General features: G+C 39.4%; 1 protein-coding gene across 3 annotated transcripts in view; it reads right to left on the bottom strand.

Annotated features, from left to right (window-relative positions):
* Positions 1 to 26,249, bottom strand: part of GABRB3 (gamma-aminobutyric acid type A receptor beta3 subunit) — a 233,769-nt gene extending 207,520 nt beyond the window's left edge. Inside the window, exons 1-3 of one of the 3 annotated variants that reach the window (XM_029238263.1) lie at positions 26,117 to 26,249; positions 25,225 to 25,316; positions 24,942 to 25,009 (exon numbers count right to left, since the gene is read on the bottom strand). In XM_029238263.1, the coding sequence (XP_029094096.1) occupies positions 24,942 to 25,009; positions 25,225 to 25,316; positions 26,117 to 26,196 (240 nt within the window). In that variant the 5' untranslated portion in view covers positions 26,197 to 26,249. Of the gene's footprint in view, positions 1 to 24,941; positions 25,010 to 25,224; positions 25,317 to 25,444; positions 25,611 to 26,116 lie in introns of those variants that run through there. The other 2 variants (XM_029238261.1, XM_029238264.1) reach the window with 2 other exon arrangements.
* Positions 26,250 to 26,470: the final 221 nt, after the last annotated feature.

The following is a 26,470-nucleotide window of genomic DNA, read 5'->3' as shown; positions in this document are numbered from 1 at the left end:
CATAACTCAACATTAACAGAAACTTTGATTAAAACTTGAATAACCAGTATCAAGCTCACGACTTTGAAACTCATATTTTCAATTCTCAAGTTATATTCTCAAGAAACATTTCACTTAATAAATAAAAGAAACATTTCACTTATTTATATTTACATATGTATACTTATATGTGTGCATATATACACATAGTCTTCAGAATTTTTAAAATTTTTATTTTGAGATAATTATTGATTTATAGGAAATTGAAAAAAATGTACAGGGAGGTTCCATGTACCCTTCACCTAGTTTCCCCCAGCAGTAACATCTGGCATAACTGTGGTGTAACAGCAAAACCAGGAAATTGATATCAGTACAATCCACAGACCTCACTGAGATTTCACCAGGCTCACATGCACTCATTTGTGTATGTGTGTATTGTGGGGTTGGGGTGTGGCGGTTATAGTTCTCTGCAATTGTATCACATGTGGAGACTTGTGTAACCACAATCAAGATACAGATGTGTTCCATCATTACATACCACCCTCCCATCCCCCTTTGTAACTGCACGCACCACCACTCTTCCCTCTCCATCACTAACCACTGGCAACCACTAATCTGCCCTCTTTGTCTACAATTTGTTTCAAAATTGTTATGTAAATGGAATCAGTGTATAACCTTTGGAGATTAGGCTTTTCAAAAGCATAACTCCATGAGATCCATCCAAGTTGTGTGCGTCAACAGTTCATTCCTTTTTATTGCTGAGTAGTATTCCAAGGTGTGGATAGAGCACAGTTGGTTTAACCATTCACCCACTGCAGTCTATTTGGTGTGTTTCTCATTTGGGGTTATTACATATAAAGCTGCTATGAATATTCATTTACAGGTTTTTGCGTGACAGGTTTTCATTCCTCTGGAATATAAATGCTGAAGAGTGCAATTGTTGGGTTATGTCGTTACTGCATATTTAATTTTACAATAAACTATCAACTTACTTTCTGGAGTGGCTTTACCACTTTACAGTCCCACCAGCAATGTATGAGTTATCCAGTTTCTCCACACATTCTAGTCAGTATTGAATGTTGCCACCTTTTTTTATTATAGCCATCCTGATAGGTGTTTAGACACTGAACATCTTTTCATGTGCTTATTTTATGGCTTGTCATCTCTTTTCCCCATTTTCTAATTTCTAATTTATATACTCTAGATCCAAGTCCTTCGTCAAATATAGTTGGCAGATATTTTCTTGGAGTACATAACTTGTCCTTCCATCTTCTTCACAGAATCTTTTGGAGAGCAAATGTTTTAATTTTGCTTAGGTCCAATTTACCAATTTTTCCTTTTATGAATCATGCCTTTGGTGTCATGTCTAAGAACTCTTTCCCTCACCCTAGGTCCTAAGGATATTCTGTGTTTTCTTCTAAAGTCGATTTTGTGTGAATTTTTATACATATTTGATGTTTAGGTCAAAGTTCATCTGCTCCATCACCATTGTTGGAAAGGCCATCTTTCCTCCACTAAATTGCTTTTGAATCTTGTTAAAAATCATTTGGGCATATGTGTGTGGGTCTATTTCCAGATTCACTATTCTATTCCACTGATCTATATGTCTATCCTTCCACCAAAACCCAACGACTTGTGGTTACATAGTAATCACAAATATTGTAGAGAGTGTTCCCTCCCACTATTTTCTTCTTTTTTGAAGATAATTTTATTTAGCTCTCCTTGCCCCTGTGCCTTTCCATATGTGGTTTAGAATAAATTTATCTATGTCAACAAAAGTCTTTCTGGGATTTTGATAGCAATTGCATAAAACCTATACATCAATTTGAATCAATGTCTTACTATGGTGAGTCTTCTAATTTATCAAACAGTAGTCTTCCCCATTTATTTAGGTCTTTTATTTCTTTCATCAGTATTTTATAATTTTCAGCATTCAGGTTCTGTGCCTCTTTTATTAAGTTTATACCTAAGTATTTAACTTTCTTGGAGTGAGTTTGAAAGTTTTTATTTTAATCTCAGTTTCCATATGTTTGCCATTACTATATAGATATGTGACTGATTTTTGTGCTGACCTCATATCCTAAGACCTAGAACTAATAAGTTCTAGGACTTTCTATGTAGATTTCTTGGGATTTTCTACATAGACAATGGTGTCATCTAGTAATAGGGACATTTGCATTTCTTCCTTTTCAATCTGTATGCCCTTTCCTTCTCTTTCATGGTTTACTGAAGTAGCTAGAATAAGAAAGGTGAGAGTGGATATCCTTGCCTCATTCCCGATTTCAAGTGGGGAGCAGTCAGCCCTTCACCATTAAGCATGATGACAGCTGTAGGTTTTTGTAGATTCTCTCTACAGGTTAAGGAAATTTTCTATTCTTAGTTTGCCGAAAATTTTTATCATGAATGAGTGTTGTATTTTTCAAATGCCTCTTCTGTCTCTATTGATATAACATGTGATTTTTTTTTTCTTATTTAGCCAACTGACAAGGTAGTTACTAATTGATTTGTGATTACTGAACCAGTCTTACATACCTAGAATAAATGACACCAGGTCATGGTGTAGAATTCCTTTTATACATTGCTGGATTTGATGTGCAAATATTTTGTTCAGGATTTTTGTGCCAATATTCTTGAGAGATTTTGTTCTTTAGTTTCTCCTTGTGTGCTGTCTTTCTCTGGGTTGGTATCAGGGCAATACTGGCTTTATAAAATGAGTTAGGACCTGTTCCCTCCTCTTCTGTTTTCTAGAGAAGATTGTGTATTACCAATATTTAATTCTTCTTTAAATGTACTCTAGAATTCTCCAGTGAAATTATTTGGGCCCAGAGATTTCTTGTTCGGGAACCTCTACTTACAAATTCAATTTATTTAGTCACTAATGGAATATTCAGATCTCGTTCATTTGGGGTATGTCTTAGTAATTTATGATTTTTAAGAAATTGGTCCTTTTTTTGCTAGGTTGTTGAACATATGTGTAAAGCTGTTCATTCATACTATTCCGTTATTTTCCTTTAAATGAGTGCAGGACATGGAATGATAATTCCCATTTCATTCCTGACATTGGTGATTTGTGTTTTCTTGTTATTCCTGTCCAAGATTTTGCAATTTAATTGACTTTTTTGAAAATCCAACTTTATATTTGATCAATTTTTCTCTCCTGTTTTCTTGTTTTCAATTTCATTTATTTCTGCTTTTATCTTTACAAGGTCCTCATATCTGCTTGGTTTGGGTTTATTTTGATCTGCCGTTTCTTGTTTTTAAGGACTTAGATCTCTCCTTGCTTTAATGTAAGCATTTAGTGCTATAACTTTCCATCTTAGCACTGCTTTAACTGTGTCCCACAAATTTTGATATGCTGCATTTTTGTTTTCATTCAGCATTATGTGTCTTTTTATTTCCTTTGAGACATCCTCTTGGACTCGCAGATTGTTTACAAGTTTACTGTTTAATTTCCAAGTATTTGGAGATTTTCCTGTTGATTTTCTGTACTGATTTCTAGTCTGATTCCATTATGGTTAGAAAACATAAACTGTATGATATGAATTCTTTGCCTTATGACTCAGAACATGATTTATATTGGGGAAAGCTCTGTGGGCACTTGAATGTGTATTCTGCTGGGTGAAGTGTTCCTTAAATGTCAATCAGATCCTATTGACTAGGTGATGTTCAGTTCTTCTTTATCCTGTTTTACTGGGTAGCGGGTAGATGATTAGCTCCCTGTTTGACCCTGCTGAAATCATGGGGAGGGAGGTATGTCCTTTTTTGATTGGTGTTTGGCTGAAATAGGATAGGTATTATCAAAAAGTTTCTGTTTCTGTTAGGCCATCCTTCTCCTGATCATTTGGCTAAGAAGCTTTTTTGGAGTTTCTTTTCTCTGTTGTTGGCAGTTCTAGGCAGTAGGCTTTCCAGTATACTCTCTGGAACCCATGAAAGGCAAAAAGAAGACCTAGGGCACTCAATACCAAGTCACTGCCCATGTCCTGAGGTCCACAGGCAATCATCCTTCTTCTTTCAACCTTCAGAATCTTTCTGTTCTGATCCGGTTTTTCAGTTGCAAGAGGGAAGACTAGGAGGAATGAGGCTACTCCATCTTGGTTGGAATTAGAAATCTGTTTAGAGGTTTTTTAAAAAACAGTTTCATTTAATTCTTCCCTTCTGTCTTCACGCCTTTTAGTTGCATTTTTGCTTATTAGCACCTCTACCAGAAAGAAGGTAAGGAAATAGAAGGAGCTAGAATTCAAAATCAATCCATTTGCTACTCATTAGCAACTCTGGAAGAGGTCCACTGAAAGAACTTGAAACTCCTTACTAACATGAGGTTTTCAATAATCTATGGATGGGGCTTCCCTGGTGACACAGTGGTTAAGAATCCACCTGCCAATGTCGGGGACACAGGTTCGAGCCCTGGTCCAGGAAGATCCCACATGCCGCAGAGCAACTAAGCCCGTGCACCACAACTACTGAGCCTGCGCGCTAGAGCCTGCGTGCCACAACTACTGAGCCCGCATGCCATAACTACTGAAGGCTGCACACCTAGAGCCTGTGCTCTGCAACAAGAGAAGACACCGCAATGAGAAGGCCACGCACCACAACGAAGAGTCGCCCCCACTCACCACAACTACAGAAAGCCCATGCACAGCAACGAAGACCCAACACAGCCAAAAATAAATAAATAAATTGATTAAAAAAATAATAATCTATGGATGTAGATTATTCATTCAACCCAAGCCCTCAGTTAGCCGTGGTAGAACACTAAGGCTTAGACCCCATTCACTGCCTAGATACTGCCCTTTAAATTCTTTCTAAATGAAATTGCTCAGAGAACAATAAATAAGGTACTGCCAACACAGACTGGGAAACTACATGACAAAATGGGAATGTGAATTTATTTTCTTATGAAAAATATAAACTATGCCTTTAAAAATTGCTTTGCTTTCTACCAAGTGAAGGAACCAGCTGGCATGGTACCTATCTTTGCAGCATCCCAGTTAAATAATAAGAGGCAGGCTGAACACACAGAGACAAGTGAATTCAAGATTAACTAAAATATGGAATTTACATTAGATTTAAGTAAGCTATTGTTGATTATGAAGAGAAAAGTTAACATAAGGAGCTGTTTTAGAGTAAAATGACTCTATTAAATTGAAGAATTAGAATTTCATGAAATGCTTACCTCGTGAATGGGAGAAAACTGCCAGAGATGTGACAACCTATATTTTTGCTAAGAATATACTGAAGCTCAGAAATATTATGAATTATAAATGTTTTCCAAAGCTTTTTTATTTTCAGATTTCATTACGATAGATCAACTTTTTTCTTAAGTTCTGCTCATAACAATGAAGCATTTTGCTCTTTTTTTCCGCAAAAAATATGTTTTATAAAATGTAATTAGTATCTAGGAATAGTGAAATCTCTAGCTGTTCAAAATCTTTCTAGATTACGGAAAATTCATGAACTACCAATGTTGAAAGTTATACAATGCATTTTGTAAGAGTTCTCCAAAATCTGAGCATTTGTATTCATTCTAGCAAATTCAAAAAAAAAAGTGTTTGATGATAAAGTTATCCAGAATTCATGGGATTCCTTCCTTTCTTTCCTTAACAAACCATAGTTTACAATTCATGTTAATCAAATATTTAAAATATCACAATAACCTTTTAAATATCAACTGACAACACTGGCAACAATGTAGAAATACAAACTAGAAATGCACAGGAATGTGTCCAGAACAATTGCAGATGGAAAGGCGCATTGTTCCAAAGTCTATGGTTTCCAACTCCTGGAACAAGGCCCAACAGTAATAATAGAGCAGTGATGAGATTCCCTTCAGTGTAAAAGAGCTCTCTAGACACAGAAGGTCATGAGATAAAGGATCTTAAACTAACCACCTCTCCACCTCCTCCTCCTAATTTGGAATTTAATGTTTGGCTCCTAATTTTCATCATATCCCAATATTATCCAAGTTCCCTGAAAAAATAATCACTGATATATCGAACTCCTTACTTCTTAAGGGTCTGTTCTGCTGTTGATTCAGCATCCCAGTAAATGAAATTTGGCTAGAGCACTAATCTCACCACCACTTCTCTAGATTTTAAACTGTCAAATTTGTTCCTTTTCTAGCTAATTTCAGCTTTTTACTTTTTTAGAAATAAAAACTATGTTTTTACACCACACTCAGAAAGCCTTATCTCCATCCTTAATTGACTGATAGGCTATATAACCTGATTTCTAATTGGTACTTGGCAAGAAGAGAGAGTACACATTAAATGTGGACTTTTAGCCGAGATAGCACCCCTGCTCCTCCTAAGAAATACAGTTTTCTGTATAAAACAGCATGCTTTGAAATATTTTTTTAAATTCAACAACACAGTGTTACTTAACTAGCAGACCAAGAACCTCTTTCTAACACCCACTCTTTCTTTCCATCTCTTATTTCTGAGATTCTCCTTTTTAACCATGTAGTTACCCAGGGTAAAAGTGATGATTTAAGGGGGAGAAGAGTCCATGGACTGTGTCCTGCTGACTCACGATTTCACAATTACTCCCTCCCACTCATTGTGTGCTCTCTGTAATGAGTGTTTTTAATAGTTCCATGTTTGCCCCACAGCATTCTTTATGGTGTTGGTATCCTTGGAGAGAATAGGTCCTTGTCTGCCTCTGGCCATCTCCACAATCAGAGTAGAATCACTATCAATACTCACTTTTTTTTTTTAATAGCTCTTTATTGGAGTATAAAAAAACTCAGTTTTAAAACATCTATTTATGGCTGACAGTATGGAATATATGGAAGTAAAGGGATACATAACATGGCAAAGGGAGGAAATCTACAAGTGAAACAATTTGAGACCAATACGTTAGCATTGTGCTAAGGATTAGAATAAACTGAAGTTGAGTAAACATAGGGCTAATCGGGCTTATCAAGGTAAGAGCTTTGCTCTTCAACTCTGTGAGGCCCCAGTGTCAAGTCCATACTCAACACAGTCATCCAGGGCCATCACTTCTTTTGTTCTTACACTTTCTCAGGAAGAACCCTAAATCCTGCCCCTTGTAACCAAATGGCAAAGGCTCTGATATGTACTGAGAACCTCAAAACAGCTCCAATCTCTTCCCTTGAGGCTGAGAGATGTCCATTGACACAGCCCACAGGAACTTTCCCCCAGATCCTGGAGCTGGTTCTTAATCTTGGCATCCCAGCCACGGTGGACATTAACTCTAGTCACCCCATTCTACCACACCAAGCAGGCACTCTGGAGCCATTAGGGGCTCCCATCCTGGACAGGACAGGAAGAACCGAGTAGTCATACTGCACAAGTGGAACCAGAACAGAGGATAATAACAGACTTAAGACAGATCAGAGATCCCTGCATTTGAGGGCTCCAAACTAAGGTCATGGGAAAAAAGGAGTCTTCAATACATTATCAAAATTACTGTGCAAGACTTGATGAATAATTAGATACTAGAGAAAGAGAAAAAAGATGAAAATTATCTTCAGGATTTAATGACAAGGTGGAAAGTCACAATTCACGAGGCCTAGCTGACCAAGATTTGATATGCAGGAGAGTAATCCCTGATCACCACATTTACACACACAGCCCCCAGCACCCACCAGCGAGGACACAGGCAAGGGCTACAGGTTGATACTCATCCCAGAAACAGTGTCCAGAAACATATGGTTGAGGAAAATGTCTGTAAAAGAGAATTCAACAGTTAGGGGCAGCACAGTCAAGGAAGGGGCTTGGAGTGTCTCTTTTATATACAGATACTTTCTTTTTCCCATAGGAAGACTACAGGAAAGAGCCTAATGAAGAGGGAGATATGTTGCAAAGGAGACAGCAAATGTGGGCACAGGAAAAGCCAAAACACAGAGCACAGAGAGCAAGAATAATTTCTGATGGGAGGAGAAACATCTTCCTCTGAGAAAGACACAGGGGAAGGGCCCCTGCATCCTGCAAGCCCACACTGTAATCTTCTGAGAGAAACAAAATTTGAGTTCAACAGCAAGGAAAGATGGGAAGTGAGAATGGAGGCCTTAAGGGGAGAGAACGCTCTGCATAGAGAGGACAATGCATTAAATAATAAAATTACTGGGAGACTTCTTGTGGTCAAAGACATTTCTGCTAGTGGACAGGCTTGTGACACTTTGACCAACATCGTCTTGAAGGCTGGGCAAGAGCTAAACACAACCATCATGTTAAAGGGCTAGAGAAACTTGAAATAGATTTCTTTGGTGTCTAGGATGAGAGGTAGAACCAGTGCTTAAGGACGAATAAAACTAAAATTGCTGACAGGGCAGAAGAATGGGAAAGAAAGACAAGTGGACAGTGAAAAGAGTCTTCTCAAAAGCAAATGGCTCCTTTGGTCAAATGTGTGACCTTCATGTAAAAAGAAGATTAAAAAAAAATAGAGCTCGGGGTAGGTGAAAATTTTTATAAATTTTTATAAATATGGGGCTGTTCCTGAATGACTTTCACTGAGATGCTATTTCTGGGCATGATGGCAGGATTCAAATCAGGGCAGTGAGGAAAAATTGTTACGCATTCATCTCATAATCGATGTGGAAAAATCCAAATATAATTTGGATTTAAATTCTCTTCCGATTAAATGTTAATGATCACTTAAATTTTTTTCTCTGCATCAGTAGAGCAAACTTTGGATCAGATTAAATTTTATCTGATTTTTCCTCATTAACTATGAAAAATAGTCCCCTAAAAATGTTACCCATGTAGGTAAAGTTAATACTTCATTGAACAAAACCTCAGATTAATCAGCTGTGCCCTTCGGATCAGCCTCACTGCACTCTGCACACACAAGGCCCCGCCCACACCACGCCAGCCCTGCCCACACGAGGCCCCTCAACTTCCCCACACTTGCCAGGGGCCCCACATACTCTAACACCCAAAGGATCAAGGTTCTGCCCGGTTACTGAGATTAATTATGGGGCTATGTTGAATTTTAAATGTTGTGGTAAAATCTGATAATGTGGGCTTCCAGGTAAAAATGGTCAACTGTGACCTCAAAACCCCTAAAAATAATTTTTTTTTCCAATTTCTTAGGCATGATTTCTGAGAAAATTCTAGTATTCAAATGTAAAAGTTATTTGGGGAATTAGAATTTATTCTATTTCATTCAAAACAGTGACCTGAACTTGTGCTGTTCCTTACATATATATCAGAATACCAAATATAAAATTAAGATAAAGTCAATTTTAATAGAAAGCCAAATTATTTGTATATTTTTCTTGTTAGATGACGTTGTGTTGGAGTCATGGTAAAGTTAAGAATAGTTTTGGGGTTTAACTCAATTTTGTGAGCTATTATTCTCTTTCCATTTACCAAAAGATACACTTATTCTAGAATATTAGCTATAAAACATTTTTTAGGCAAATCAGTGGGACCCCAAACCAGCAGATCCTTTCTTGAAAGCTACTCAGTTATGTGTCTCAAACACCTTAAAAATATTCATACTATTTGACTTAGTAATCCTACTTAATGAAATGTTTCTCAAGGAAAATATGCATAATAATTCATGCACAAGGATATTCATCAAAATACTATTTAGTCTAGCAAGTAGCCTAAATATTCAATAGGAAAATATTAAGTATATTATTCATCCATGCAAGGAAATACCATACAGTTTTTAAAATATCAGTAAAATATGTTCAGTAGCATGGAAGTCTCTATAACATAGTTACATGGAAAAGCATGATAATAACTTATGCATACAGTGTGTAAAAAAATAGTACATACATATCATATGTGCATGAAAAAAACCAAAAGAAATACATCCAAATGTATTTTTCTATCTGTTCTAAATTTTATTAGTGGGCAACTAATTTTTTTTTAATTTTGGAAAACAGTGGACACTATTTTGTGAAAGCAGTAAAGGTACAGTGAGAACCTAAGTTCTCAACAGGCAGTCATACTGACATCTCCAGCCACGTGGGCCTTCTTTTCACAATATAAAGTCAGAGAACACTCCTGCACCTGACCCAATGTTAAAGAACATGGAATGCAAACACAAAGTGACCTGTGTTATGTATAAAAATCCATGGGTGTTCTGATCATTTACAGCTGGATAAGGGAGAATTTCTGCCTTCCTCCCATCACACCTGAAAAGAACATGCATCAAAGTATCTGGTAAGGCCTGCAGCTCTGAAAACACCTGGGGTTTCGGCACAGGTTCTGAGTAGATTGTAAACCCTCTTAGTGACTCTGTACCTTAGGCGGCTGCCCCCCAGGAGGATGATGGGTTCCAATTCAGGAATTCAAACACCCCCAGTGGTTCCAATTTTTCAAAGGAAAATGTAAGAAGAGCAGAAGTAAACAATTTAATTTTTCTTTTGCACAGTACAAACTGGCATATATCTACTCTTTAATTAAACATGACCAAATGTCCCAGTATCTCAAGTATTTAAAAGAATCAAAAATCCAGTTTCTTGTAACACTTTTACCATGTTTTGCTATTTCAATACCACCCATAGCTCCCTTATGTCTTTTCCATGCCATCTAGTCCTATTCACTTTCCTCCAAACTGCTTTTCAGAACACTCTCAGCGTTTCCTCTTTCCTCATCCCCACCTTCACTGTCGCTGTCCTCCCACGTCTGCACAGGTTGATGATTATTGAGTGACTCACTCCTGAGCTCCAGGCAAGCACCCTCTCCTCCTGAGCTTCTGCACAACTTCATGTGGTGCTGAGTGCCTGCCAGAGTTTCAAGTCTGAAGTGCCAGAGGCAACATGTGAAAAGATGTGCTAAACTGGAGACACGTGGAAAAGCCCAAACTATTATCATTTGGATCTATGATGCTGAGTGTTTCTTTGGCATATGAGAGCAGTTATACACTAGTTAAGTCACCTCTTAAATATGAAGTATTTAGAGTGAAGGAGACAGCACAAGAATATGCTCATCAGCACAGAGCAGGTGAACCAAAAAGCCATGAAAGACAACACAAGAGGAACTATTAAGTGATATTAGTTATTTTGAGAATTAAAAAAGGAAAAGTTCATTGCATTGCCTCTCCGCAACTAGTTCCAGAGTTGACTTACGAATGCAAGGTGCTTTGATAAGCCTGGAACTTTAAAAATCTATACATACAGCTTATTTTGGACTAACCTATTAGAATAAGTGTAAATTAGATATAGCACTTCACTCTGAAGCAACGAAAGTAGTGTTCTGCCATAAATATTCACAAAATCAGCCCCTTACACTCCTCTTTTCTACCATCGCAACAGGCTCTACTGTCAGTGTGATAGAATTCTACGATGTTTTCTGTTTCAGGGTTTTGTCATGATTATTGGTCTCACCACTTCTATTACAATGTAGATAGTCACACAAAAAAATCTCTACAGAAGTGTGATCTAGAAACACTCACACTTACCTGACAGAAAATATTGGGTTGGCCAAAAAGTTCGTTCGGGTTTTTCCATAACATCTAACAACGTAAGATGTTACGGAAAAACCCGAACGAAGTTTTGGCCAACCCAATAGTTCCATAACATGTGAAACTGATGTGTGAGTCCTTCCCCTGGGTAACTGACAGTTTCTATTAATACTATAGCATGAGTAAATTCCGATTTTCTGTTTGCACATTATTGCATAATCAAGTACAGTCTTGGGCAAAGGTTGGCATATCAGGAAATTGGATGTCAATTAATAGATGCTTGCTTTCCTGTCAGCCTTTGTTTAACAAATTTCATTCCGCTTTCTTCTGAAGTATGTTGGAGAAAAAAAAGAGGCTTTTCCTCAATGGTTTTAGAAACTGAAAGGTATGATAAAAGGAGAGAAATTACTGAGCCAATTTGATGCTTGGGGTGCCGAAATTTTTCATTCAAAATCCCAGAAAGATAAATGGAGAGAAAAACTGGCAGGTAAGACCCCCATTTCTTATCTCATCAGGGGAGATGTCATTCAGATAGGTAGCTGAGAGACTAGGAAGGACATCTACCCCCCTTATTTGACCTTTTCACCTTAATCTCAGTAAACCAGCTGATGCCCAGGACCTGTACCCACACTGGTCCTCAGAGTTGGTGCTACCCAAGGTGCACTATCTCAATTACACTTGGAACAAAGTGTCTCCCCTTTTAACGTCTGAACTTTGCTAGTCCAGACTAGCTGCCTTACTCCTCTTGCTCTGGGAGAGAAAGAAAGGAAAAAAAAAAACTTTGAGGAACATCTATGCGTGGAGCTACCACTGTAGATAAATTATTTCTAAGTGCTAAGTTAGGAAATCAGTTATTTACTGTCTTTACTGTGCTACAATTTCTCCTAACCAGATACTACAATCCATTATTAGCAGGATTTCACCTACAGTAAATAAATATGAAGTAAACACTTTGAAAATTATTAACATTTTTTTGGTCATTGATTACATCCAAGTTTGAGTCACATCCAAGTTTGAGTCACACTATACATTTTGATCTATATAATTCTAAATAGGTAATTTCCTAGTTATATAATAATTTGCACATCCACATTTTTCCCCTTTGAGAAAAAAATCAAACAATTTTACATATCTCATTTTGCAATCTCTAGTTCAGGCAAGCCCAAGTCTTTATCCCTATATCCACACAGGTTTTCTTGCTTGGATTTTATGTATAATAATTTTGCTTTAAATGAGGCAAGGAATCAATAAAGAGGTAGAACATGGTAAAAACTTTATTTTTTGTAGAGAGGCCACAATATGCAACTACCTTTGAGGTCTAAGCTTACAGTTATCTTCACGAAATGCTAGCTAATCATCCCAAACTGACTGAGGGCAGCACAGGTAACTCTGACTCAGCCCACACCCTCTTCCTTTCCGACTGACTACGAACTCAAGCAATATTAAAATTATGTCACAGAAATACCACAGAAGACTCAAAACTGTTGCACGAATTACATTCATGTAGAATTTTTGAAAAATCTGAATATGGACAATTTGGTACCCAGTAGCATTAACTGACATTTCCAAATTGAGTTATTTTTCTTCGATGATAATGGAAAGGTCATGGTTTGGATAAAACAGAAGCATTTTAACAGCCCGCTAGTTTTCACTCATAAATTAGTGACTCTGAATTCAAACCAAAAAGTAAACATCACCATGTTTGAAACACAAAAATTAATGAGCATGGGTACAGACTGTAAATCCCACTGTTTATGTATGACATGTCCCGGGCTTGCAGCGCACAGCACAGATAACTTGGGGAAAATGGGCCATGCTTTGACTATAAGGCTGCAAGCTGCCAGATGACCACCACTAGGATACCTAATTAAACTACACACAGTATCAAATGATAAGAAGCAGCGGTCTGTGTAATGCAAACAGAAGGTCCCTTATGTTTTTAACTGCTCACAGGCTCTAAGAAACCACAGAAATCAGAGCTAGAAGGCAAGTTAAAGGATCAATTTTAATATACTTGTTAAAAAAAAAAAAAAAGATCAGATAGAGGACTACTGAGTCTGAATGACTTGCCAAAGTTAACACAAACCCTTCTGGACTCTGAGGGTTCGGATAACCAACTCTTTTCCACTGCCAAGGGCAATCTTGAGAGTTAGACCCCCTGTGGTCTCTAAAGGTAAAATAGCCTGGAGTACTGAGGAAATTACCTAGATAATTAAAATCCCAAAGAGCTTGCTCAAGCTTTGAGACTAGCTTTTCAATCATAAACACAAGCTTTGGGGCAATAAAGTGTAATGATAAATAAAGCACGACTTAGGGGGAAAAAAATCTATAGATATATAATATTTCCAAAACAAGAGCCCTCCTTTTTTAAACCAGCTCCCTATGCTTCTAAATGCCAGAAACAAACAAACAAACAAAACCTATTATCCTTATAATCAATTAGCACTTTTGCATCTCTTTACATTTCTGGATCTACTTTGGTTTCTTCACCCATTATTACCAGTCAAGCCCAGATCTCCAGTGGGGTCTCCTCAGTGCCGACTGAGCAATACTGTCCTCTTATAATATTCCTGTGGTTCTGGAACAGTCCAGAAGATACATCTGCCCTCTGGGCTATTGTCACTGACTATTCATGAACAGGTATAGACTCTTCATAGAACTATAGAGAATTAGTCATACAGGGAATTTTAGCGATGTCTTACTCCAGGGGATGTTAAAATGTTTACCACCAGAACCTTTCAACCAAAGAGAATCTTATTTTTAAAGAGAATCTTATTTTACATATAAATATGAATAACATAAATTATATAGTATACAGTATACTATATAATTTCATTATACATAATATGTATTGTAGATTATAATAAATATCTGTTTATGCAATATGTAGATTATAATAAATATCTATTTATGTAATATATTCAAACATACATGTCAACCCTCCCTAGTGGAATGCAGAATCACAGCACTGCCTGTTCTTCCTGCCCCAAGAAGGAATCTCCAGCCTTCCAAGAAAGCACTGGTCAAGCCCAACAGCCTCAAAGAGACATATTTTGTTCTCAAAATTAACCTACTATTGTTGTCCCAAGAGCCTTTTTTGCATTCTCTCTTGCTCAACACAACTCTCTCTGCTTCTAAATCATTTACTCCTGTAATATTTACAAGAAAACAAGAAGGCTTGAAACACAGATCTACCTTCAGTGTGACAGAGAGAAAGAAGGAGAAAATCTTTGTGTTTTTTATCAGTCTAATTATGAAATGCTTAATCTTCATTTCCAGAAAATATTACCCATTCCCATATGCAATGATACATTTTTTGTCAGAATTGTATCTTCTGTGCTGTTTGGACATGGGCACCAAAAGAGGCTTTGTTAATGCAGTAATTTCCTCAGTTATCATTCCTGGGGACTGGCCATATTAAAGCTCACTCTAATTCAATGGGTTAGACCCACATTTCCTAAACTGTGTTCTACAGAAGACTTCATGAATAAGTGTTAATAAGGTCTACCATCCCCTCACAAAGAAAAAAATCCCCAAACATATATTTTAAATATTGAATTCTTCACCCCTCTCATTGAAGATTTACAAAAATCATTAGCATATTAAAGGGCTTGACAGTTCCTACAGTAAAGAAACCTATTTTACATCTCTAACATGATTTCCAATATTATTTGAGCAGAAACACTGATTATGGGGCACACATGTGCACTCTATATAACAGCGTCCTCTTAAGCAACCATTATTTTAGCCCATACCACAAGAAATCACATTCTCACAGGGAATTTTGGTGCCCAGGGCCAAAGGAAAAATTCAGAAATGAAAACTCATTCAATGGCACAATCAAATATAGCCTCACACCAATGAATTATCCACAGAATGTTTAACAGCATAAAAAGGAATACAGCACAATCAGTCCTGCTCCTCATACACTCAGTTATTCCCAGCCTCTTTCTAGTATGTACACTGCTTTGGAAAGGCAAAGCACAGACTACACCAATGATGAGAAATTTTGCTTGGAGGGCACTTATCTGTGTCAACCCCTGCAATCAATCTAACACCACAGAGGGCTTCTTGGTCTATACCTTTCGAACCACTAGTCTAGACCATAGGAATGGCACTGTTTTCCATAATTCAGATGTCTTTTCTGTGACAAGTTCACAGGAATCCTCCTGTGTAAAGCTACGGTTAATTTTGTGTGCTTGACAAACATACAAATAAGGGAATCTCTCCGATAAAACAAACACAACGTACAACTTTACCACAAGGGTCGTGTGCTACACAAATGCATTTAACAAGTATTTACCAAGCATATTCTACACGACAGGCACTGCGCTTGGTGACCAGTTTAGTCTTTCAACCTGATATATGGATGTATCTCTCAGATGGATTTTTAGAGTCATCAGGATTGGAAAAAAATCAATGATATTACAATGAATTACTCAAATTGTTGTTTCTTTTTAAAACAATTTTTGGTTTGCATGGACTCATAGATTCACACACACAAACAACTTGTAATGATGGGTGACCCAGAAAAGTTGTTCCCTCTACTCATTAAAGTTATCAACTGTAAAATCTAATTCAAAAAATTAAATTTTAAAAGAAGAGTGATGTGATGTTGAATTAAGTAACAAACATTTTATACATATGTATCAAACAGAGTTATATAGCTTTAAACCAGTAAATTTTGTTATCCTTTTAAGTCAATTCAAAATAAAACAAATGTATTTCATGTCATGAATCATAGCATGAGGATTTAGCAAATATTTTACATAAAAGGAATTCTTTCATTGTAGAACTGAGGTAAAATATGATGATGTTGTAATCATTAGAATCCATATCCTCTCTTAGATTGAATGGACAAGCACAAATTAGAGTTTTTAAAGAACTATGACATTCTCATATCTTAATCTTATTCCTATTCATCTGAAACATTAGTTCCATGAATGCTAAGGTTTTTGTTAATTATATTAACGCTTCTGTGTGATACTTAAGTTCAATGGAAAAATGTAAAAAGGGATACATGCATTAATGCTTACAAATGGCTTCTATTTCTTAATGCAGTCTCTGGGTAACCAAGGGAATAAGAGAATTCTATCAATACATTCCCCACCACAGAGATCGGAGGCTAGCTCTCCGTCTTGAATTGACAGGACTGAGCAAAATGCCAAGAGATGAAACCTATTTTAGTCCTAGTCTTCCCAATTTTGCAGCTAGAGAATCTTCTTAATGGCTGGCATAAATGGCCCAGAAGTAAACTGTGCTGGAAAGCTAGCAAACGAATGAAAACCAATGCAGTTCCACTGCACTGCTGAGCGGCCATCAGAAAGTGAATGCAGAGCCCAATGAATCCCAATATAAGAACCACCAAAACTTCCCTATCATATAGAAAAGCTCGAACCACATATACTTCCAATTAGACACAAAACTTTGAGTGTACAAAGGCACTAGTGACTGGTGTTTGAAATATACACACTAACCCTTACACAGGCTGTATATCACAGAACCACTGCAATACTTCCCTCTTTTCTGCTTTGAAATCAGTGTAAAACCTCTCCGGTGAAGGGGGTGACCGCTATAGAACATTTGACAGCTTGACAAGCTGTCACTTGACAGCACTTGACACTTGACAGTATTATACTGTGTACAATTATACAAATTCTGATCAAATTAAGTCCCCTAAAGTAAAAACTATATACATCACATTTAGCCTATAAAAGGTTCTTCTTGGTCATTAGCCCAAATTCTGGGTTATAAAAATATTTCATTGGAAAGCTACCTGCCTAGTTATTCATGCACTTACATATTTATTCATTCATTCATTCTTCATTCATATATTTTCTTTCAACCAATATCTAATAATGCTATACAGACACTAGTGTATATTAGATATTGGTTGAAAGAAAATATATGAATGAAGAATGATACCTATCATGTGTCAGGCACTATGCAAGGGCTGTTCTTAGACACAGATCTGCCTGATGGAGCTTACAGTCTTAAGGGGGAGAAAAATGCAGAAGAAAGCCTCTAAGCAAACAAGCACACCAGAATCATATTTAACACTCTGATAGTGTTACAAGGAAAGACTAAGAGTTCATGGAAAAGTTAATTGGAAGATCCACTTTAGATGGCAATGAAGGTCATGGAAAAAGGTAAAATCTCATGAGGGCCTAACAGCATTTTTTTTATTGCTCTGTAGCATAATGAGGTAGAAAGAACAAAGAAATAGGACCAAGTCCCAGCTTTGCCTTTGTAGTAAGTCAGTGCTATTCCTGAGGCTATTCTCTCACCTGAACAATGGAGATGAGATTAACACCTACCTATAAGATATACTTCACTAAGCTGATCATGTTTGATGATCAAATATGACAAAATACCTGAAGTATTTCATCAACTGCGTAATGACATAAAACTGTTGTTAGCTGTCATCTCCCTAAGTTACACCTCAACATGTATTATAAGAAAATTTTAAAGATTCCAAATGGTCAATAGGCTTCATTTATTTAAAATGAAGTAGGCTTCAAAGCACAATGACAGTAGGCTTCAAAGCACAATGACAGTATATAGGATATGATACAGAACCCGTAGGAGAAAGAAGGGTTCTGCTACCAATGGAAGAAAAGGAGAGCTATTACAGATAACAGATTGTACAAAATCAAATGTTGAATTCATACTGCTTTACTGGTAAGAACATAAAGTTTTTAATATGTAAATAAGCAGATTTACGCCATTAATTCAAACGAAATACTTACTTCTATGTGCAGTACAACATAGGATCCCTCAGCCTGGCACAGGCTGTAGGAAGAGGTTGCTCACAACAAGGAAATGTGTGTAAGATCCATCTTTTAAGAGATGCAGCAATGTAAGCTTTACAACTTCCCTGAGGGGAAAGACAAGAAGCATTCTCTTTGCTCCCCATACCATTCCTTCTAATATTAAACACAAACCTCCCTTCATAAAGAACGTATTATGTAAGGATTATTCTCATCCACCTCTGAAGTTCATTATATGCTTCTTATCAGTGCCCCAGCATTGATGTTTGATCATAACTTAGGCACAAACACACTTCCAGGGAAAAGTAATGTCCTCAATAAACAATCTTACCTCCTAAATGCAGCAACCTGTAACCAAATGCCAACATGCTCATTGTACCTTTCCCATGGAGTGCCTTTCATGTAAGCAGTTTTCCAAACCCAACTGGGTCAGAGAAACACTTTTTCCTTTCTGCTGAGTCATCCCCCCGCTTACTTGGTAATAAGAGCATTAGCACATTTCCAACCTTTAAAATGCTAGTAACAGGGACTTCCCTGGTGGTCCAGTGGCTAAGACTCCGTGCTCCCAAGGAGGGGGCCTAGGTTCAATCCCTGGTCAGGGAACTAGGTCCCATGTGCTGCAACTAAAAGTGCAACTAAGACCCGACGCAACCATATAAATAAATAAATATTCTTTTTTAAATGCTAGTAACAATTCATATGCAAACTCTGAATGCAGCCAGAGCCTCTCTAGAGAAATCAGTAAAGAACAGCTCTCTAACGTGTTTGTTTGGCTGTGATCTTGTGGATGTCCTTACCTCAATTTTCTGTGTAGAGCTAAGCCCTTTGTGCTATTACTTTGGCAATTTTGTGGGGATGCCATGGGCATCTGGGAAGCCTGAGACTGAATTACTGAGTGTTAAATGACTTGCCTAAGGCTAGATGTCCCCATAAACCTGGAAACAGGACCCGAAACTCCCAATCCCATTAGGCTCTTTTCAGCACACAGCTGGACTCCTGGGATTCAGCTCCTCTGCCTGAGGACCTGGCCAGGTACTGGGCACTGGGTACCCCTTCAGCATTCACTAGGGGCAGAGCAACCCTAGATTCTGCAGCACGAGGAGGGGAGTTGATTAACATAAGTTTGATCGAAAATGCCTAAAGCTGAATTCTCCAGGTGATCCCAGCTCACTCTATCCAAGGAAACCCTCTCCTCTTTCCCACTCTTCTGAAAAGGGGAAAGACAAAATGAGTGCAAATGTTTACGTGTTGTGTTCATGAGTAAGACTGCACCCATTTTACAGTGATGCAGTGCCAAAGCTGCTTGCTGAGATGTGCTAAAACCATATTCTTATGTACCATACTTATTTTACACTGAGACATTAGAAAACAAGTGGATTTTCTAAGAGGAAAATACAACAAGCATAAGGGACAAATCTACTTCTCATAATAACTAAAGACACATTTATATGTCACCTAAAAGGAGCTCACAACTAAAAATAAAAAAGAGACAATAATTTATGATTTATATGCATTAAATCAGAAAAAATAATCCTGTAGTTACATTTTCATTGGGATGAGCTTTTTTTTTTTTTTTTTGGCTGCATTGGGTCTTCGTTGCTGCACGTGGGCTTTTCTCTAGTTGCGGCTTTTCTCTAGTTGCGGCGAATGGGGCTACTCTTCGTTGCAGTGCACGGGCTTCTCATTGCAGTGACTTCTCTTGTTGCGGACCACGGGCTCTAGGCACACGGGCTTCAGTAGTGTGGCACACGGGCTCAGGAGTTGTGGCTTGCAGGCTCTAGAGTGCAGGCTCAGTAGTTGTGGCGCATGGGCTTAGTTGCTCCACAGCATGTGGGATCTTCCCGGACAAGGGCTCAAACCCATGTACCCTGCATTGGCAGGAGGATTCTTAACCACTGCACCACCAGGGAAGTCCCAGGATGAGCTAATTTTAATAGACGAATTAAGTACAGAATAATAACAAAATACAAGTTAAATCATAGAAAATTAGTATTTATATTACTAGAGTTTGAGTCTAGCTTTATATTCTAGTACTTTATAGTTAATTAAGTAGAAATCAAGTATGTGTAGTTTCTTTCTGAATTAACAAATCAAACAGTGGCTTCTTCTAATTATTCAAATTAAAAAAGAACTCATATGACTTACTTTAAAATACTGTTTTTATTTTTTAACTAATTGATTTTTTAAAGAGTTCTAGACCTGCTTCACTCTCTCAGTAAAAAGTACTATTTTTAAATTAAAATTTCCTAGTTGTTTTATATTTTTAGTATTTCCTTATATTTCCTATATTTTCAATAATTTTTGTCCACTTATTCATCCCTCCATCTATCTATTCAACATACACTTGGACCAGTGCTAAGCACCAGAATTATAACACATGCATATAAAGGTTTTCAGTAGACAGTGTTCTTCCGTAAGTACAATCTCTCTTAATCCCCCTGCCAGTGCAGGGGACACGGGTTTGAGCCTCCTCCGGGAGGATCCCACATGCCGCTGAGCAACTCAACCCGTGCGCCACAACTACTGAGCCTGTGCTCTAGAGCCCACAAGCCACAACTACTGAGCCCGTGCACCACAACTACTGAAGCCCTCATGCCTAGAGCCTGTGCTCCGCAACAAGAGAAGCCACTGCAGTGAGAAGCCTACACACCGCAATAAAGAGTAGCTCCCACTTGCCACAACTAGAGAAAGCCTGCACACAGCAATGAAAACCCAAAAATAAATAAATAAGTAATAAATAAACTTTTAAAAAAAGAAAGTAATATGTAAACTAAATCTCAATAATTACTTAACCATGTATAGTTTTAAAAGATTGTCTGAAATTTTAAAACAAGAGCTAGAGAACAAGGGAAGTTATGTAAAAGAAAATGGTTTTTTGTTTGCCTTCTGTCAAGTCAGCTAACTAAAAAGTAAGAAGTGGCAAATTAGGAGTTTGGGATTATCATATACACATTACTATATATAAAATAGATAAACAACAAGGACCTACTGTATAGCACAGGGAACTATACTCAATATCTTGTAATAACCTATAATGGAAAAGAATCTGAAAAATAATATATATATGTATGTATGTATATACATGTATACATATACATGTATAACTGAGTCACTTTGCTGTACACTAGAAACTAACACAACATTGTAAATTAACTATATCAATTTTTAAAAAGTACATGAAAAGAAAAATTAGAAGATTAGGAACAATGGAAATGTAGACTATCTCCTTTATCAGTGAAACATGTTATGGTAAAATAATGCTAAGTATTAAAATACTAAAATCCATTTTTAGATTGTTAATACAAAACACCAAAATGCATGATGACATATACATGTATATGCATAATGGATCTATTTATTTAATTCTTTGAGGTCAGAGGCATTATTTGGAGGCATTATCTATATGCACCATCAATAGATAAAGACTGTGCTTTATATTAGTTTAAAGAGAAAAGTAACAATATTCTTTATATTCACCCCCAACATGCTCGCTGACAAGCACATATCTGTCCCATCTTGAGATATACATGTTTTGCATATCTTTATTTCAGATATTAATGAATCTTTATTTCACTAAATATATGTTTTCAAAAGCATATCTATGAAATTTTGAGAAGAAAATTTCAAAGAACAACTTTCCATGATCATTTACCCTGAATTTTCTAGTGAACTTTGCTCTTCTAACTCATCATTCTCACTCCTCTATCTAAATTAACATTTTGGCCAAAATATTCATTCTAAACCACATCTTAAATCATGTCAATCACCTGCTTAAAAAACATTTACAGGCTCCTTAATTTTTGAAAATTAACATCTGAAACCCTTGGCAAGGCAGAGAAGGGCCTAGGTGAACAGGGGTTTGTCCTACTTTTCCAATTTCATCTTTTGAGTCTCTCCTTCACAATCTCCTATCCTGCAGATCTATCCATCAGTAGTTTTGCCAATTTCTTCCCTAACCCAGAACATCCTCCTCTATCTATGCCAGTCACAATTCTATTCCCCACTATTCACCCACCCAATTTAGATATCATTTCTTAAGTTCTTTCATTAGGCTTTCCATGTCAGAAGTAATCTCAATATATCTCTCTCTCCCCCTCCCTCTTTCTGCCTCCTTCCCTCCCTTCTTCCTTCCCTCTCTCTCAGGCCATACCCCTTTCTTTTGTTCCTCTAAATGGGACTCACCTACTTTTGTTACAACTATTTGACATATCTCCTCTACTAGATGTACCATCCTTAAAGCAAGACCATTTCTTATTTAGTTTCATAAGCTAACAACACTTAGTTTTGTGTAACTAGTAAGGTGATTAAGGAAGCTCATAAATATAATTCATTGTTTTTAAGCAACATGATTGAGTGATGGGTTTAATCTTATGCTCACATACTCTCTGTTCTTTCCCTATAAAATGTTACCTCCAAAATGATACTTAATCATTGCTATATTTGAAGTTCCTTCAATTAAAAAAAATCAAATATCATAGCTATGATCATGAGCTATGATCCTGATCACGAGTTAAGGGAAATCAGATTTTTCTAGCGAATGGTTTTACCAATCCACTTGTGGAAGATATTTCAGATGCCAGTCAGTACATCTGTCCAATGGCCTTCAATCTCCCATCCCATCAATCCCCAGTTTTTCTTTATAATAAACTTAGTGTAGAGAACCACAAAAATTTCCATCATGAGAATGCAAAAAAAAAGCATACAAGTATACTATGGCTACATTATGCATAATTACTGGCTTTGGGATATGCGCTTAAAGATTATCCAATATAATGGCTTGTATCCTCGATTTGTCTTTCTATTATTGGGTCCAGAGAAAATTGGGACACCTCAATTCATAGTGCATGAATTAGGCAATTACTTATGAAGTTTTTAAGGTACTAAGTATCAGCATGATGTCTAAACAAGTGGATAACTAAGTTTAAAAATTAATTTAAAGAAAATTTGCAATGATCTACAACAAGACATTCTCCCCATTCCCCTGGTTGTTTTAGTATTATACAGAGTTCTTAAAGCGCCACATCAGTATATTCTCTCCATCATTTGACATCCAATATAATTTTTGACATAAAAATCCACTAAATAACTCGATTAACTTCTGTACAAAACTGTCTTCTCTATAGAATGTGCAGTTGCCAATAAAGGAAATCACAGACTACAGAGTAAATCTTGAATATATTAACTTGTTTCCTTAAGGTCATAAAACAAAACATATTTTGACAGAATTATTTTTACAAAATTACAAAAAGTAAAATATACGTGATGTTTTTAGTGTAATGTATGTAACGTCTGTTTCTTGCTAATGCTTTTATTATTAACACTTTATTTATTTATTTATTTACTATTAACACTTGTATATAAATGTCCTTAGTGATATACATTGAAAGAAAGGTACTTTTTTTTTAAATCACACATTATAATTTTAAAATCTTTAGGTTAAGAGTGAAAAATTGATAAAAAATATAGTTTCGTGTAGTCAGATTTCTTTCTACAAAATCCAGACTAGGATATATTTTTAAATATATCTTGTTAAACACTCTATTTAAAAATCATGGTTTTAGTTTATTTGTAAACAACCACATTTCTATGTTATTGCAATGTTTCTCAAAATATTGTTCACAAAACACCTGCTTAAAAAAAATCTGGAGCACTAGTTTTAAATGCAGAGACCCCAAGATTCCACTCCACACCACTGGATCAGATTCAGAGCCTGGGAGTATGCATTTAAAACAAGTTTGCCCATGTGGCTCTGATGTCCACCAGACTTGAGAAATCTATCGAGTCTATCTCATGCCTCATTATATTCTCGGTGTTATATTTTAGAAAAAAAAGTTGCCAAACGATTTCTTCAAAAAAAATATATTTTTTCCAAATTCTCATTCTTATAATTTCTAAAGTGTCACTCAACAGAAACTTAAACCCGTTTCCAAATCCCCTGGTATTTCAGCTCAATTAACAAATGAAAGGGGTCATTTTTCTCCTTATTGCCTGTTGTCTTAAAGGATCCTGAGCAAAAGCCCGTGACACCCACTTCGCACCTCGGGACACGGACCTCCACTTTCCACAGGTCAGAATACTGAATCCCGTCACCGTTAACACCGTTAACATAGCCCTAAGGGACACTTGGCTCCCTCGCCTTCGACTCTCCGGGCAGAGAAAGCCCGTAAGCTGCCCAGGCCCTCCAGTTCTCAGAGAGCCCGGGCCGTCAGCACCTCTGACAGAGCCTGGTGGATGGGAACCGGGTTTCACTGTCACGAGCCTGCCCTCGGAAAAGCCACTGACACCAAGGAAACTGACCCGAGACAGCCAGGAACACACAGACCCACCGCCCACCGCGCTTTCCGGCAGCCAGTACCTCTTTCCAAAAGACAACAAAGGAACCCTTAAGCAGCTCTTACCTAGTATACGAGCCACCCCCACAACTCTCCTCTCCTCCCCCGCTCCCCGGCGCCTGTTGCTAAGGAGGCGAGAAGGCACTGGGGCAGCCTCAGGACCAGGGGACCGACGGCGGGAGGAGCTGGCAGCACCAGGGCGGCGGTGAAAGCCCAGCCTCGGGTGAGCCCAGGACCCCTTCCTATGGCGGGAAGGGTGCGCCCTCCACGCGGCTCTGACGCCAACGACTACCCCCGCGCACTCAGGCGGGCGGAGGGAGCCTCGAGAACAGGAGACCTGCGCCCGGGAGCGCCGCTCCCTCTGCGGGCCCGGGAAGCTCAGCCCGGCAGAGGAGGCCTCTGGCCCGGTACTGTGGACGCCTGTGGGCCCAGACAGCGGGGCAGGGGCTCGGGGACAGCCCTGGGGAGGGCAGGCACTCACCATGTTGACTTCGGAAACCATGTCTATGCTGGCGATGTCGATGTTCATCCCCACGCAGACAGGGGGACCTGCGGGAAGCGCACGACACGGTGATCAGCCTGACTCGGGCACCGGCTGCAGCTGCTCTGAGGATGGGGGGCTATCCGAGGAGGGGGCGCAGGCGAAGTGCCCCACTCCCCACCTCGCCGCAGCTCGGCGGAAGCGGCCCCCGCCTCCCTCCTCCACCCAGGCCGCCAGCGCGATGGGTCGCGCTGCCCGCAGCGGCCGCGCACACCCTACTTACCCCCGAAGTCGGGTCTTAGGCGAATGTCGTAGCCTTTCAACAGCTTGTCCACCGTCTCCTTCACAAAGGACATGTTCCCAGGATCGTTCACGCTGCGGGAGGGACGGGGGCCAGAGACAGCGGGGTCAGGCGGCGGCTCGCCCGCCAGCGCCCAGCGCGCACACCCGCGCGCCCTGCCCGGCGCCCGGCCCGCTTCCCGTCAACCCACCCGCGACCCTACCTCTGGGCGCAGCACACCACCGCCACCAGCACTGGGGCCGAGAAGATGCCGAAAAGCCTTCCTCCCGCAAAGCCCCACATCCCTCCGCCGCGCCCCGGCACGGGGGAGGGGGCGCCCCGCCGCCGTCGCGACCCGCAGCCGGGGCTGCTCCTGCTGCTGCCGCCGCCGCCGCGCTAGCCCGGAGCGGAGGAGGGCGCAGGGGGAGGGGGAGGGGAGGAGGAGGAGGAGGAGCGGGCGCGGGGAGAGGAGGAGCAGCGGGCGCGGGAGCTAGGGGAGGGGGGAGGAGAGAGAGCGAGCCGGAGGCCGAGCCGGAGGCCGAGCGCTGCCTCCTGCCTCGGCGGCTGCGGAGCGAGACCCGAAGCCCGGCCGGGGACAGCAAGCCGGAGCCGCGGCTGCGCGGCGCGGGGCAGAGCTGGCGCTGCCAGCTCCTCTGGGCTCCGTGAGACCCAGGAAGGAGAGGATCATCGGCGACTGCGACGTGGGCAGAGACCGCGAAGGAAACGCTCTCCGCTTCCCCCCGCCCCCTCCCCGACCCGACCCCTTCGCTACGACCCCCGCCCAGCTGCGGCTCAGGCCGAGCCCACGAGTGCAGCGGAGCGCCTCTGCCCGCGGGACTGCGAGCTACGGAGCAGAGAGGGAGGCCGCGTGGCCCGGGGGAAGCCCCTACCTCACCTGCGGGGCTCTGAGCCTCGCGTCCCCAGGGTCCAGGAGAGCCAGATGGGCAGCAGGAGAGCCGGGAACCCGGAGCACATGGCGCTGCTCCTCTGACCTAACCTGGGTGGGATCCGCTCTCCCCCACAGTCACCGAGCATTCTAACAGCGATGCGGGGATCCCCGCCCCTGCCCCCACCCACGGGCTTTCCCGCCTGACCCGTCATCCAGCCCCTTGCATGGCGGCCCGATTATTTATGCAATATAAAACCATTTTTTAAATTGGTTCTTTAAACTATTTCTCTCACTCTCACCCCCTGAACATTTCATGTGAGCACTGGGCCCTCCCTACTTACATAAATACATTTATAATGA

This window comes from Monodon monoceros, unplaced genomic scaffold, assembly GCF_005190385.1.
Source record: "Monodon monoceros isolate NGI ecotype Baffin Bay Population unplaced genomic scaffold, NGI_Narwhal_1 Super_Scaffold_21, whole genome shotgun sequence".
In the NCBI taxonomy this organism is placed as follows: Eukaryota; Metazoa; Chordata; class Mammalia; order Artiodactyla; family Monodontidae; genus Monodon; species Monodon monoceros.
Note: the sequence above shows the minus strand (reverse complement) of the source record. Positions and strands in the feature narration are given on the sequence as shown.